Here is a 13,463-nt window from a genome sequence, read left to right as displayed (position 1 = left end):
AGAATCCCAGCGGAACACCCCTACCCAAATTCTGTCGGAGTACCCCCCCGGGACGAGTGGGCTTTCGTTTCTAATTCAAACACTTGGCTTCAAAGTTAGACCAACATTGCAGTTGTAAGTGATCTGAAGCAAGTCACAAAGAAACACAATGGGGTTCAGGCGATCGGTCCGTCACACCGGAAAATGAGCGGGGGAGATGTCAAGATTCATTTTCAGTACCACAACATGCTTACATTCACACAACACAGGAGCAAATTCTGGAATGTGAGTGGGGAGTCCTCTTTATATAAAATGTTAAAACATTGAGAGGATTTTGAATGGGGCGTTCTCTTATTATAAATGTTTACAACCTACTGTATGAGAAACCTTTTATGTAAGTCAATATATTAAGTAATTGGTAAAAGAATTCACGGGAACCCTGTGACCACCACTGGATCTACCAATGTTTCTTCCCGCAAACGAGAGACCCATTTTCGGGAAGTGTTCTTTTATTTTTCTTCTACGTGAAGATGTTTTTAATTCTTTTTCATTCAGTGTGCTTGTCAAATGATGTTTCGCGATTGTCGTAAATGCTACAAGATGTTTAAAGGCTTCTTAACTGATTTGTTTGCAGCTTGCAGCAGTAAACAGAACCTTCTAGTCTTGGTGTCAGGACTATCCCTTGTATCCTCCCGCAGTTGCAACAACTAAACAACGAACAACAGACAGACAGTCTGTTCCTTTTAAATTCTGATTTTAATTACACACTATCAGCTATGATTTGAAACGAATTCGAAAAGAGAAAACTACGGGGGATTTTAGAGATATCCTGGACTTCTGATAGAGTGATTTTATCCCGTGAAAAAATAATACGCATATTAGTATTAGACTCCAAGCCTATTGTTTTTTTGTCAACTAGTTCTAACTAAATAGTCATTTTTCTTTCACGGGTTATATAAAATCACTCTGAGTTTCATTCATCATTTTTATTAATTAAATACAATTAAATTATTAGTGACGATTCGTAATTCTAATTTATAACATATTTCATTTGTATAGATTGTAAAGCTTATATTGTTTTTTGGTATTGTTATGCCGGAGTGCCAAAACTAGAAACAAATTCTACTTTTCGCAAAGATTGCTGCATCTTGTCTCGCAACATTTTATCAAATTGCGCTGTAGGTTACACGCTGCAATGCTCCATGCAACGCCGTTGCGAGAAAAGTTGCAAAGAAAATTGCTCCGTGTGATCGCCCCTTTATGATGGCAATTGAATTTTAACTGAAGGAGCTGCCAACGCCAAGCAATGAATTTCTTAATTTTAGCTTTTTTCATAAGGTGAAATATTTTTTTCAGCTTTATGATGCATTCAAAAGTAGATATTTGTATTAAAAAAATAACTTACACTACAAATTACCCTGTATACAAATAATATAATAATAATTATATTAATCCTAATACTAGATTCAATAATAATAGAACCCCCTCTGCTGGCTACTCTATCTTATGGGAGTCCTGTGGTGTGATACTGTGACGTGAAGGGGAAAGACCAAGTACAGTATCTCTTGTACCACACAGGAACCCCAACAGTACAAGTTGGCTGAATTCAAAATAACATCACCGGCGCATTCTTGGGTCTCTACTGCTATTAATTACATTACGGGAGCCGTGATCAGCACCACTTCCACTACTGTTTCCAATTGTTGCAGTAGTTTTATTATTACCATCACTATTGTTATTACCCCTTGATCTCAAACGAGGATCTCGTAAGGTCTCAGACTTAGTGACAGTAGGTGCCATAGGCTCTGGTCGTTGGAAAGGGTTGAATCGTTGTGAATTATTTTGCTGTTGTACTGGTTGGTGCTGGTTGTTCGATGGTGGGGTGGTTTCTTGGGGTGGTTGTGGTTGAGACCTTGTGTTTGGAGTGTTGGTTGATGAGTTGGGTGAACTACGACCTTGCTCACTTTGCTATCAAAGTAATACACAAGGCAATAAATTCATTATTTCTTTGAAAATACTCTGTAACCCTTTCTCTCATACTCAAATTTCACCCAGTTTTGAGTTTTCGATAAAACCATGGATGCCCTCCCCATCCCCCTAACCCCCAGGTTTTTCCCCCACTCAAACACAGAGAATTTGCTCAAACCAAAACAATAATCAATACTTTAGGAATTACTCCAGGTGATTTGTCTTCAGAGATCCAGGGAAGTTGTTCTCTGCCCCCTGTCTCTCAGCCCTGCTGTCTTTACCATGCCTTCCCTTTATAATGTGATTGGTTCTCAAGGCCAGGATGTTTTTGTTAGTTTTACCTGCTTAAATTTCTTGACAATGTCTAAAGAAGGATCACTCATATTGGGAACCTCAGAGAACACTAAACAGAAACTGAAACAAAATCATTAGTACTAAGAGTTTATTATATTAGTTATTAACTTCATCCACCCTTCCTTCCCTCCCTCTCTTCCATCTATCAGACAGACAGTCGTTCAATCAGTCAGTCAATCAATCAATTGAAGAAATAGAAAATGTGCACACATGCTGTGTGCAGTTATAAGGCATGTAGGGATTAGCAGAACATATGAATGATGGAATAGAAAGTGCACATGCATGCTGTGGTCTTTTATAAAGTATGCATCACCATCCAATCACAAAGAGGGATTTATAAAAGTTGTCTTTTTTTAACAGACCCTTAATTAAGTTTTCATGCTTGAATGAGACACTTACTCTCCTAGTTTTTCCAGAGATCCCATTCTCCCTGTGTATAGTGTAAGGCTACCTTTCCAAATATTAGCATATCTGTGAATAGAAATTACTACTGTGACAAATCTTATGTGACAATCCCAATCAATTGCAATTGATTACCAGCATCTGCAGGAGTCACAAGCACCCTAAAAATGAGTGGGGGAGGGGGGGGGGGTTGAAAAAAGGGAAAAAGTAGGGGGGCTATGGCCTCCCCCTGCCCCCTCCACAGCCCCTGATCTAATACCAAATGATAAGGTCATAAATTTTATATTCCATTGACTGATCATCAAACTTCAATATCTATTCTATTACTAAATGATTATAAAAAGATCACTTTATATTCTGGAGGATATATTCTTTTTATTAGACCCTAGGTATAGATTATATAACTTTCCTCCTCCATCCCCTCCCCTCCACCCCCTCCCCCACCTTTATGAAGCACTACTGTCAAATGAAAGGCATGTTATGAGAATAACAAAATACCTTTCTCTAGATATCCAATAAACTTACCCTCTCGTAAATCTTATAATATCTCCTGGCTGCAATAAATCTCCAAACTCATCCCAAACAGATACGTTAATAGAACCACTTTTATCGGCCACGCGACATGAACGAACGGTATGGCCATCTTTAGTCTGGGTTGGTTTCCCTACACAAAAACACGTGAAACCTTTTAATTACGACTCAAGAGAGCACTTAGTAAAAAGAAGCCCTAACTCACCTACTTCTAGACAGATAAATATACAGTTAATATTCTTTGAACTTGGACGAATGTCTTTGATTTCTGTTACATGTTTTTCATCCGCCATTTTCAGAGGACCGATTTAGTTTACATTACCGGAATGACGTCAAAAGTATACCACAGGTACCCCATACATGGATTCTAGAAAAAAAATAAAAAGATCAGAATCTGGGGCAATGTCTTATGGGAATTGTAGTCCTCGCTGTTGGCCGAAGAAGGTCAAGTATGGGTGGATTTACGTGCTGTGTTCCAGGTTGCAAGAACAACACCAAGAAAGACAGACATATAAGCTTTTACGTTTTCCCTAAGGATCACAAACTACGAGAAGTATGGATCGAAAACATTGCAAAACCCGGAAAATCAAAGAACAGTCTTTTCAAACCAACTAATGGCCATCGAGTTTGTAGTGATCATTTCGAGGGAGGTAAAAAGACGTATATGATCAACATACCGACGATTTTCCCGCTTCAACGAGGAATGAAGTCGTCAAAAAACTACAAGGAAGAGTCGAGTGGCTTGGCATCAGCATCATCAGAATGTCCCAAAACAAACAGCAATGAGTCAACTTTTCTTCTGAAAAAAATTAGAGAAAAAGAAAACCTAATTCAGGATTTAAAGGAACGAATCTCCAAGCTTGAGGACGAAATTGCTTGCATAAAAAGAAGAAAGTCAAAGAAGTGTTCAAATTAAGTTACGTCATCTAAACGAACTAATATCATACATGGAGACAATTCAATCATTTATCTTTCATATATTTAATTTCTTACATTTATTTGTTATGGAATAAATGTTTTATTTATTATACAGAAAAATAGAATTTTCTGAACCTCCCCTGGAATGGAGTAGGATTAGGAGTTCTAGGGATCAAGTGGGTCATTATTAAAATCCATATGGTGATTTGTGTCACCTAGCAACCTCCTCAATAGCTTCAGTAGGAGTATTAAAGCACTATAAATAAATAGATTAATGTTAAATTTACAAGGGGGCTGTATTCATGGCTACGATTCCCCATAGTTACCATAGCTATGGCCCAAAAGCTTTAGAATTTAGATCCATATCTCAGGAATTTAGACTCCAATAAGTGTATGACATGTATGAAACCACATGTATTAGCCATTCTGAGGTTGAGGCAAAAACTGAGTCCAGTATACATTTTGGGGATGCAATGACAGAACCAGGAATTTTAGCAGGGGGGGGGGGGGGGGGCAACTATAGACCTCCTCGGCTCTGGAGAGCTTGAGTGTAATGTTGTCCCATTTCAAGCCACGTGTCATTCCCTTGAGAATAATATTCTTTGTTTGAGTTGTATCCATATTCATGTGTCTTCTCATGTGCAACTGAGTGCAAACCTTAAACAAAGAAATGATACTCCAGGGAATGACACATGGTCTGAAATGGGACAACATTACGTCAGAACCAAGGAGGTCTATTACAAAGGTTTTACCAGGAATGCAAGAAAAAGGGGGTGGTTTACTAAGGATAATACTGAGAAATTAAAGCAAAAGGGGGTAACTAGCCACCCCTTCACCACCCCTGGATCTGCCTGTGGGCTGTTTAAGGGGACAAAATAGATGCCATTTTGGAAATATGTCCCCTAAAATAGCCCCAACGTGCACTGCAATGCCAACTCGACCCTACCTCAACCTCGGAATGGCTAATAAAATCCATTTTGTTTTATTTAGTTCAAGGTATTTTACTATAACCCTTCTAAAATACAATCCTTTTAGCACTGGCAATCCTTTTAGCACCCTTGAAGTATAATCTCTGGATTAACGAAGTTTGTCATAGGCTTCTGAACACACGAGTGGGACTTAGAAATTTTGGTTCTCCTCACTTAGAAAAAAAATTAAGTGAAGACACCAAGAATCAAACTTGGTACATTCGGCACCAAAAAACTACTACAATGCCAACCCCAACCCTAACCCTTAGACCACGAAGCGAATTTGATTGGGTGGTCTCATTTTTTAGTCATATTTAAACGATGTATCATCAGCATGTGCACATAAATATTTATTATAGTTTAATTTATGCTATCCTAGGGTACGACTACTATTCCCCTGACAATTCCCGTACACAACGATACAACCATCAGTAGGACAATATTTTATATCTACTTGATCTACTGGGAAATTAAAGTACTGCTTGAATCATTAGCCCAATAGGAAGCATGAAATTGGTTATCCAAATTACTTTGTATCACCACCACCACTAATATAGCATCATTTCCCTTCATGAGGTAGATATTTAGATTTTTGGTTGCCCTCTGGTCTGGAGAGACTAAAAGAATATTCCACACACCACAATCACTTATCACCATGTCTTAGGAGTGCAACAAGTGATATCCAAACTTTTGGAAAAGCTATTTTATGTTTGAAACTGTTTTTGTCCAATAAATGCAAAGAATCGTGAATCCCATCTTCCAAGAAGGAAGCCAGAGCAAAGAGGGAGTGGTAGTTGCTGTGTGCTTGTTGGAAGAATTAACAGCAAATCAATTATTAAGAATTGGTATCTCCACTGGTAGTTACTGTAAATTTATTGGTAATTTTTGAACTAGAACATTCACCTTCCCTCTCCCTCCCCTCCCCCCTCCCCAACCCCTTCAAACTCTTGGACCAATGAACTGTCCAAATTAGAAAGTGAATATGGTGAGCCACAATTGTAATTGTCAGATTAAAATTCAAAAGCATTCTGATAGGTTAGTATAGTCTGCAGAGCAGGCGTTCTTTTGATGGATTTGAGAGGAAGAATCAGGGTTTTGGAGTTCCTGTTTAGACGAAGGGCCCACGAGAAAAATGGGACCTAGCAAAAAAAGGGAACGTGGGGGGAGGGGGAGGGGGAAAATAATAACAAAGATTAAAAAATAACAAAGGCTGCTGTCAGGCATTCCCTTCTTCCCCTTTCCGCCCCCTCCCCCTTCGCTTCTTTTTTGCTCTGTTTCAATTCTCGCTCATTCCAAAGTTCCCCCAAAACCCTGGTTTTTCCCCAAACCCACAAGAACACCTGCTTTGCAGGCTAAGGTTAGTATAGTGAGGTATGATGGACAGAATGATGTGAGTACCTTCTTTTAAACGAGAAACATTTCTATCATTTCATATAAATCATATCAGTGAGATGTGAAATAGGTAATACCCTCATAATGAGATGTGGAAAAAGACCTACAAAACTTACTTCAAACTTTTTATGTTTTTTCTTTATTTAAACAAATTTCTATCATTAATGTTTATATTCATAATCCTACAAAAATGAGAATAGTTCATAGTTTTTGACCTCGTTTACCAAATTAAAGCCAAATCATCTCAAAGATATGTCGTTGTTTGTGGTTTTGCTGCAGCTGTATGTCAACCATTTTGCAGAATATTATAATTTAAAAATACAAGTTTATACAAAAGCCAATATCGATTTCACTGCCATGGAAGTGACTCGGCTGCATTTCTTCGCTGAGCTCTTTTCCAAGCTGCAGTTGTCATGTCTTCAGAAACTCTCTCCACTTGCTCATGATATCTGTCCAGTCTATCAAGAAGTTCTTCTTTTATCTAGATGGAAGGAAAGGCCATTACTTAAACATATGTTTGAGTTATAATAAATCAGCTAGGAGAAGATTTATAGCCTCATACCCTAAAAAGCTTACTTGCAAATTAAAGCAAAACCAATTCATGAACAGTCTGCCATTGGATTGTTGGATGGATGGACGGATGGAGGGAGGGAGGAAGGGAGGGAGGGAGGAAGGGAGGGAAGGAGGGAGGGAGGGAGGGAGGAGAGGTGAAATAAACCAAAGAATTGTATACCTCAGCTAAGTTTGAATCAGCAGGAGCACTTTCCAAGGCAGCAAGTAAGTGGTCGAGGGTAGTGTACGGCAGCCATACACTAGGCATTGTTGCATGTAGAGCAGTCTGGGGAAAAAAGAAAAATTTGTCACCAAAATGTTTTAGCACAATTTCTCGTCCAAATGTCCATTATCCCTCTCCTTCCCTTTAATCCCTAAATTACTTCCAATAGTATATTTTCTACATGAAGACATATTTTGATCGCTTGGTAAGTAATTCAGAGTATAGCACTTGCCTGGCACCATGTTATCAAGCACTAACCTTAAGCCCAAAATACTCTTTGCCTTCCCCAAGAACAGCATTGATATATTCAATTGCCAGATCAGCTGCTTCTTGCAACATGTCGTATGTTACGTAGAGGTAAAGAAGCTCAGCAGGGTTTAACCTCTGAAGAAATTATGTAGAAATAAAATCAATTACTGAAGAGCCTTTGGCTATCAAACGTTTTACAGGGTGAATGAAGAATGAATAAAGCATAATAATAAAACTGACACCAAATCTTGTACACTTAGGCATAGATCGTATGAGTTGGAAAGGTACGGTACCTATTACAGCCCGTACACGGTACGTCATGCCGTAACATCATAATGGCTTCCCAAAAAATGATTATCGCATGAATGGGAAACATAGAGTACTGACTTGCAGCACATCAGGGCACGGTACGGCATGCCGTAACATCATAATGCCCCCCCCCCCCCCCCCGAAAAAAATGATTATCGCATGTGTGGGACATGGTACACGGAACGATATGCCGTAACATTCAAATGGCTTTCTATTATTTACGAATGTTTCCTAACACGTACATGGGTATGGTAAGAAACGGTATGGGTACAGTACAACTAAGAATTTGAGGTGTCGTTTCTCACTTGTACGAAAATTTCTTTGATAACCGTAAACTAATGGAAACGAATGCCGGGAACGACAACTAAGTGAAAAAAGGCACGATAGTCTAGAAGATAAAACGGTGAACAAACGGTAACATGAAGGTAAGTGTGACATCCTATGTATCATCAGAGAATGAATAATTCAAAAATAATTTGTGACATCCTATATATCATCAGAGAATGAATAATTCAAAAATAATTTATCTGTAACAACTTCAGGATCGATTAGAGATAAGGCACAGCTAACTTCTACAGAAAAACTGGAGACTCCTCCGTGAATCTAAGGAGAGTCCAAAAAAAAAAAAAATTTGAAATATTTTCCATCTTTGCTTCATGCCAAATAACAGCCAGGGAATCAGTCACATTTGGCGGCTATTTTGGACGCGAAACGCAAACTCCAACAAATGGGAAAAAACAACAAGTCGTCCATCCACCACTCTGTCACTCCTAAATAACCTGAAATAATCCCTTTTTGAGACAAATCGATATTGGTTGATTTTTTGCAAGTCAAATGATGAAGAAGTACTATATATTAACAAAATGTAACTAAACTTAAGGCAAGGGAACGTTCTGTTACATTATGTTTTTCAAAATCATATTAACAAAGTAGAAATAAGAAACACGTATTGCGATGCCACATGTCTTACCTTGTAATCGTTGATTAACCAGGTTGGTATAGGTGCTCCTATCGATAATAACTTGCTAGCAACACATCTGTAGTAGCAACGACCATTCTCTGTGTCTCTCAGCTTATCAAGATAACATTGCAGTAACTTCCAGGCTTGATCTGCCACACTGAAACAAAGTAGATATGACGATTTGAACCAAAATATCCCTCATAGCTCTTAAAATCCTTTTCAACATCAGGTGTCGTTCTTTTCAAAAAAAAAACTTTACGTTTTATCAAGCTCTGAAACCACTTTTTGGGCTGATCTAAGACAGCGCATGGCTTCTTATAGGCTTTGCGGAAGAAGGAACACTGGAGAAAAGCCCACGAATCAAGGGAGAGATCTAACATACTGTACTCAAATGTAATGTTGAATCAAGGAATTGAAACTAAGACCCTAGAGGTGAGAGGCGACTACCCTACGCCACCCTTGATTTTCTAAAAGTTATATTTCTTTCTTTAGTAGCGACTTGCACCTATTTATTCTCCAGTTATACGAAGGGTAGATAGCGCTATCATGGATGCTGTTGTCCAAAAATTATCCAAAAAAATTCAGTTATCGCGTAGATAAGATTTAGCCGTCGGATAGCACTATCCACCCTTCGTACAGTCGAGCCCTGAGATATGAAATAGAAAAATATTACGCCAAAGCCAAAATAAAAAGAGCTCTAATTTTGCGAGAACGTCGACGACGCAAAGTTTGAAGCTAACAAGAAATACAGAAATAGAGAAACGTTGGTATTGTCATTTTCCTACTGCACCTCTTGTCACGTGCTGGTTGGGTATTTCCAGTGTCGTTTTCTAACAGCCAGTCCCAAGCTTCGTTGTCTTCTATACCACCCGACCTAGAAAGTGTTCAAAGTACGAGTCAGTAGGAATAGTACGCACCGTAATCAAGAGACATCCAAAACACACAAGTGAGCTTTTAGAGCTTTTAGTTTCGTCGTCCCGTATTTGCTTTTTCACTTTCCAATTTCATCATCTCGCGAATCAATCAGCCATCATGGCGAGAAACAATTCAGCAAACAGATAATCAACTGATGTTTCTCCAAAGTAAGCGATAACTTTGCTCTTTCCAGGTAGAGTTCATACCATATATTCTTAAAAAACTTCGTAAGAAATTGCACAAATAAGGAAGTTCAATAGAACTCAGTAAACAGTAGACCTACAAAACTTTGCACTAATTTGTACGATTTTGTTAGTTAACTTTTTACACTATATTTTTAAACTCCAGCTGGATTCGTGTTCACCCCCTTGGATACAAGCACATTAAGTTTCGTTACACATTACTGTGGGTTATTTGTAAAAACCGTCCTCTTTGCATGACTGACGAAGCAGGAAAAATGAAACGTGAAAAATCAAAGGTCACGAAGAAACTATGTGGTAATACACATTTTTAGCTTCGTTGTGCAAATTCCAGACCATGTGATGCCACTCTTGGGAGATGAGATGATTCTTTCATGTGTAAATATTTTATATTTTCGTCAATAAAGGACAATTCTCAAGGGAATGTCATGTGATCTGAAATGGGCAATTTGCGTACGAAACTCAAAAGGTCTTTTGAGATATGTTCCTATTTACTTGAAAAAACAATCCTGGCTTTTCCTCATAGATTCCCTACCTTGTCATGCCTAGATTATAGGATTGCCTCACACATCTGAAGATTTAAAAACAAGTTGAAACACTGAGCCTAAAGAAATGTGGACACACTGAGACTACGACTACGATTTTAAAGGAAAAATGGAAAATAAATGGAATTGAAACTAATCACTAACCTTGCTGCAAGACCTTCAAAGATTGTGTCTCTCGAGAGATTAAATCCTGATGCGACTGTGAAGGCTGTGTCGAACAGTCCAGCTTGGGTGAGAAGGGTTAGTGTCTCTTGTGCAGTCAGGGGTGGTCCTATACAATAGTTAACAAGATGTGTGGTGATTTAGAATCATTAAAAAAATAAGCTTTTCCTCTCACTGTGTCACTATATGCCGGGATTACTACGTCACTAATCCCTAAACTATTTTTATATATTTATATTGTTATATAAGTGAATAGTTGAATGGTAAAATATTTCTTCATTTGAATGCTGCGTCTATGTCATAATGGTTTATACTTTCAATGTGTTAATGATTGTGACGTCACCCCAGGCTTCATGATCTTCTAATCTTTTATCTATATTCTTTATTTTTATATTTACTTAGTATTAATGTAAAGTTTTGTAGCATGCCGTGGGAAATTCCTAAGGGTGTATAGTATATATAGAGTAAACCTGAAGGTTGTAAAGTAGAGACAACTGAGCTGTTACAAAGGCGCGAATACAAAAAGCGATTTTCTCTGCAACTTGTCTCGCGACAGTGTTGCGACACAAGTCGCATGAGTGTTTACACGTTGCAACGGAGACGCAAGCATTTGCTGGAGCTTGTCTCGCAACATTTTTTCAAATTGCGCTGTAGGTTACACGCTGCAATGCTCCATGCAAGTTGTGTCGCAACACCGTTACGAGACAAGTTGCAGAGAAAATTGCTCCGTGTAATCGCACCCTAAATCAGTCAGTTCACCTGGTACCTCTCGTAAACCAGTGCTCACAAATTGGTGGAGAACCCACATTCAATTTAAAAGGATGTAAGTGTAACTAAGAGAAAATCCCAAAACCTCTCACCAGTAGCCTCAGAAGGATCAGCCTCGACTCTCAACAGCTGTAGACGAGCAAGTACTAGAAGGTATTCTTTCTCTAGGTCATGGATCTCCATGACAGTCAGCTTCCTGCGTGCTCGGCTGTGTCTATCAATACCGTACCAGGAATCCTCGTCACCTTGTTTGCGTTTAGGGGAAGAATTGGGCGGCTCGTCATTCTTCTAGAACATGAAAATCGGGTAAAGTAAAAACCGGAATGACATGAGTTATTCAGGGCGAATGGTAACCAACCCATTAACGTGGTATCGTAGGGGAAAATGGTGGTACCAATCCGACACAGCAAAAATCATTGTCTGTGTAAACGGGCCTTGAAAACTCTAGCGGTAGCGTACCTATTCTGACTAATAAATCAGGGATAGGTTTGCCACTTATGGAAGATGTAAACGACGTATGATCAAACTATTGAATGATAGGCACAAAAAATCTTTCCCCTTTAAATTTATCCCCAAAACACCACTAACACTGCTATCTTTTGTACACGATAGTAATTACTGATACTGTTTACCTTCTTCTGTGCCCTGTCCCACGGTGTTACTATCCATGCATTTTTAGGATCTACTAGACGAAGTGCATTAAGGGCTGCAAGGTAGCACTTGGCCTGCAATACAATAATAATGCAAAGACTGTAAGAGCAAAGCAACATTATTTAGCATGAGCATGACACTTGATAGTCGCAAGTGATTAACTTGGCCCTCTGTGGTTAATCTCCGGGGGAAGGGGGTGGGTGGGGGGGGGGGTACTCTTGCCCGTTTAGGGTAGGGATGTGACACTGAGCTCTCTCAAACCTGACCCTGTTCAAGAGTAAAATAGCTGAAATTCATAGCCTGTTCCAGAGTAAGATCGTATATAAAAAAAACCTTTTCCAGTGCTTGCAAAAATCTTAGATACCCTGATCCAGAGAGAGAGTGTGATTTCATATACCCTGTTCCAGAGAGAGAGAAAGAGGGCTTAGTAAGTGCTTGTTGTCATGCGCAGTATCTTACCTGTTTTTGTAACCCTTGTTTGCCTGGTAACTCCCTACCAAGTCTACCACCGTATTCATACATGACACTTCCCGCTGGGAAAAGAAAAAATAGAGAAATTAAAAACAAAATTCAGTGTGTGTGGAATGTTCACCCATCTACGACCACGAAATATTCTCTTGAGAAAATCTTTTGGTCAGAGTCAAACAATATTCAAGGAAAATGACACGAGATCTGTTCAGACAAGCAAAATGGTTTTATTCCATAATAAAATTAAGAAATCGAAACAGCTTTTCGTTTTAGATACTCTGATCCAAACGTGCGGGATGCTGAGAGAACATGAGAGAAGCTGCGTAAAAACCTTCAAATATTCCATTTTCATGCATTACATAACTTTAATTTTATGGTTACTAGTAAAAAGTCTGATACCTTTTCTGTAGTTGCCTCTGAACACGTGAAATGCATAGAGTAGATCATAGTATTGGTGTGTTGCTATGTCAACTGTACGAGCATGGGATTCCATTATGTCAACGAACTATTAATGGGAAAAAATATTTTATAGATCAAGAAAATATCATAAACTCTTACTTACAGTAATTCATTATTCCCTTTTTAAACACCTAATTTATACTTTGATTTATGATAGATTTGCTTCCCTGTCAGTTGTAAAACAGGGGCACGCTCTTACTCTTTGAGTAACTGGTGCATTATTTTTGGTGTACTACTAACACTTGATAAAGTAGATTAATATGGATACGACTCAAAAAATATCTTATAATCAAGGGAATCAAGGGAAATTTGTTGGGGGGGAGGGGAGGGTGGTGATGGGGCTGCAAGTAATTTCATTCCGAACATGCCCCCTGGACCTCCCTTTCTTTTGCCTAGTCAAGGTATGAGATAGTCTCCCACACAGCCGCTTTCAGTGTCGTCACGCAACGCTTTCTCCCCTGAGTAGGGGAGAAAGCGTTGCGTGACGAC

At 38.8% G+C, this 13,463-nt stretch overlaps 2 protein-coding genes across 2 annotated transcripts in view; both read right to left on the bottom strand.

Annotated features, from left to right (window-relative positions):
* Positions 1–470: 470 nt before the first annotated feature.
* On the bottom strand, positions 471–3,545 carry LOC116305061 (SOSS complex subunit B2). The gene is made up of 5 exons (XM_031714895.2): positions 3,440–3,545; positions 3,229–3,367; positions 2,701–2,772; positions 2,289–2,361; positions 471–1,947 (listed from the first exon to the last, which is right to left on the bottom strand). The coding sequence occupies exons 1-5, from the start codon at positions 3,525–3,527 to the stop codon at positions 1,597–1,599; spliced, it is 723 nt and encodes a 240-aa protein (XP_031570755.1). The 5' UTR covers positions 3,528–3,545; the 3' UTR covers positions 471–1,596.
* A 3,087-nt stretch (positions 3,546–6,632) lies between these two features.
* The window catches only part of LOC116305068 (nuclear pore complex protein Nup160), a 28,731-nt gene continuing 21,900 nt past the window's right edge, over positions 6,633–13,463 (bottom strand). The window contains exons 28-38 of the mRNA XM_031714902.2: positions 12,915–13,020; positions 12,507–12,580; positions 12,029–12,121; positions 11,489–11,684; positions 10,611–10,737; positions 10,457–10,492; positions 9,597–9,680; positions 8,816–8,963; positions 7,546–7,671; positions 7,246–7,350; positions 6,633–6,993 (exon numbers count right to left, since the gene is read on the bottom strand). Of these exons, the coding sequence (XP_031570762.2) occupies positions 6,862–6,993; positions 7,246–7,350; positions 7,546–7,671; positions 8,816–8,963; positions 9,597–9,680; positions 10,457–10,492; positions 10,611–10,737; positions 11,489–11,684; positions 12,029–12,121; positions 12,507–12,580; positions 12,915–13,020 (1,227 nt within the window). The 3' untranslated portion in view covers positions 6,633–6,861. The remainder of the gene's footprint in view (positions 6,994–7,245; positions 7,351–7,545; positions 7,672–8,815; positions 8,964–9,596; positions 9,681–10,456; positions 10,493–10,610; positions 10,738–11,488; positions 11,685–12,028; positions 12,122–12,506; positions 12,581–12,914; positions 13,021–13,463) is intronic.

Source organism: Actinia tenebrosa, unplaced genomic scaffold (genome assembly GCF_029948245.1).
Source record: "Actinia tenebrosa isolate PJP-AT-01 unplaced genomic scaffold, QUT_ActTen_1.0 PGA_scaffold4__44_contigs__length_22323623, whole genome shotgun sequence".
Taxonomy (NCBI): Eukaryota; Metazoa; Cnidaria; class Anthozoa; order Actiniaria; family Actiniidae; genus Actinia; species Actinia tenebrosa.
This window is presented reverse-complemented; position numbering and strand designations above follow the sequence as displayed.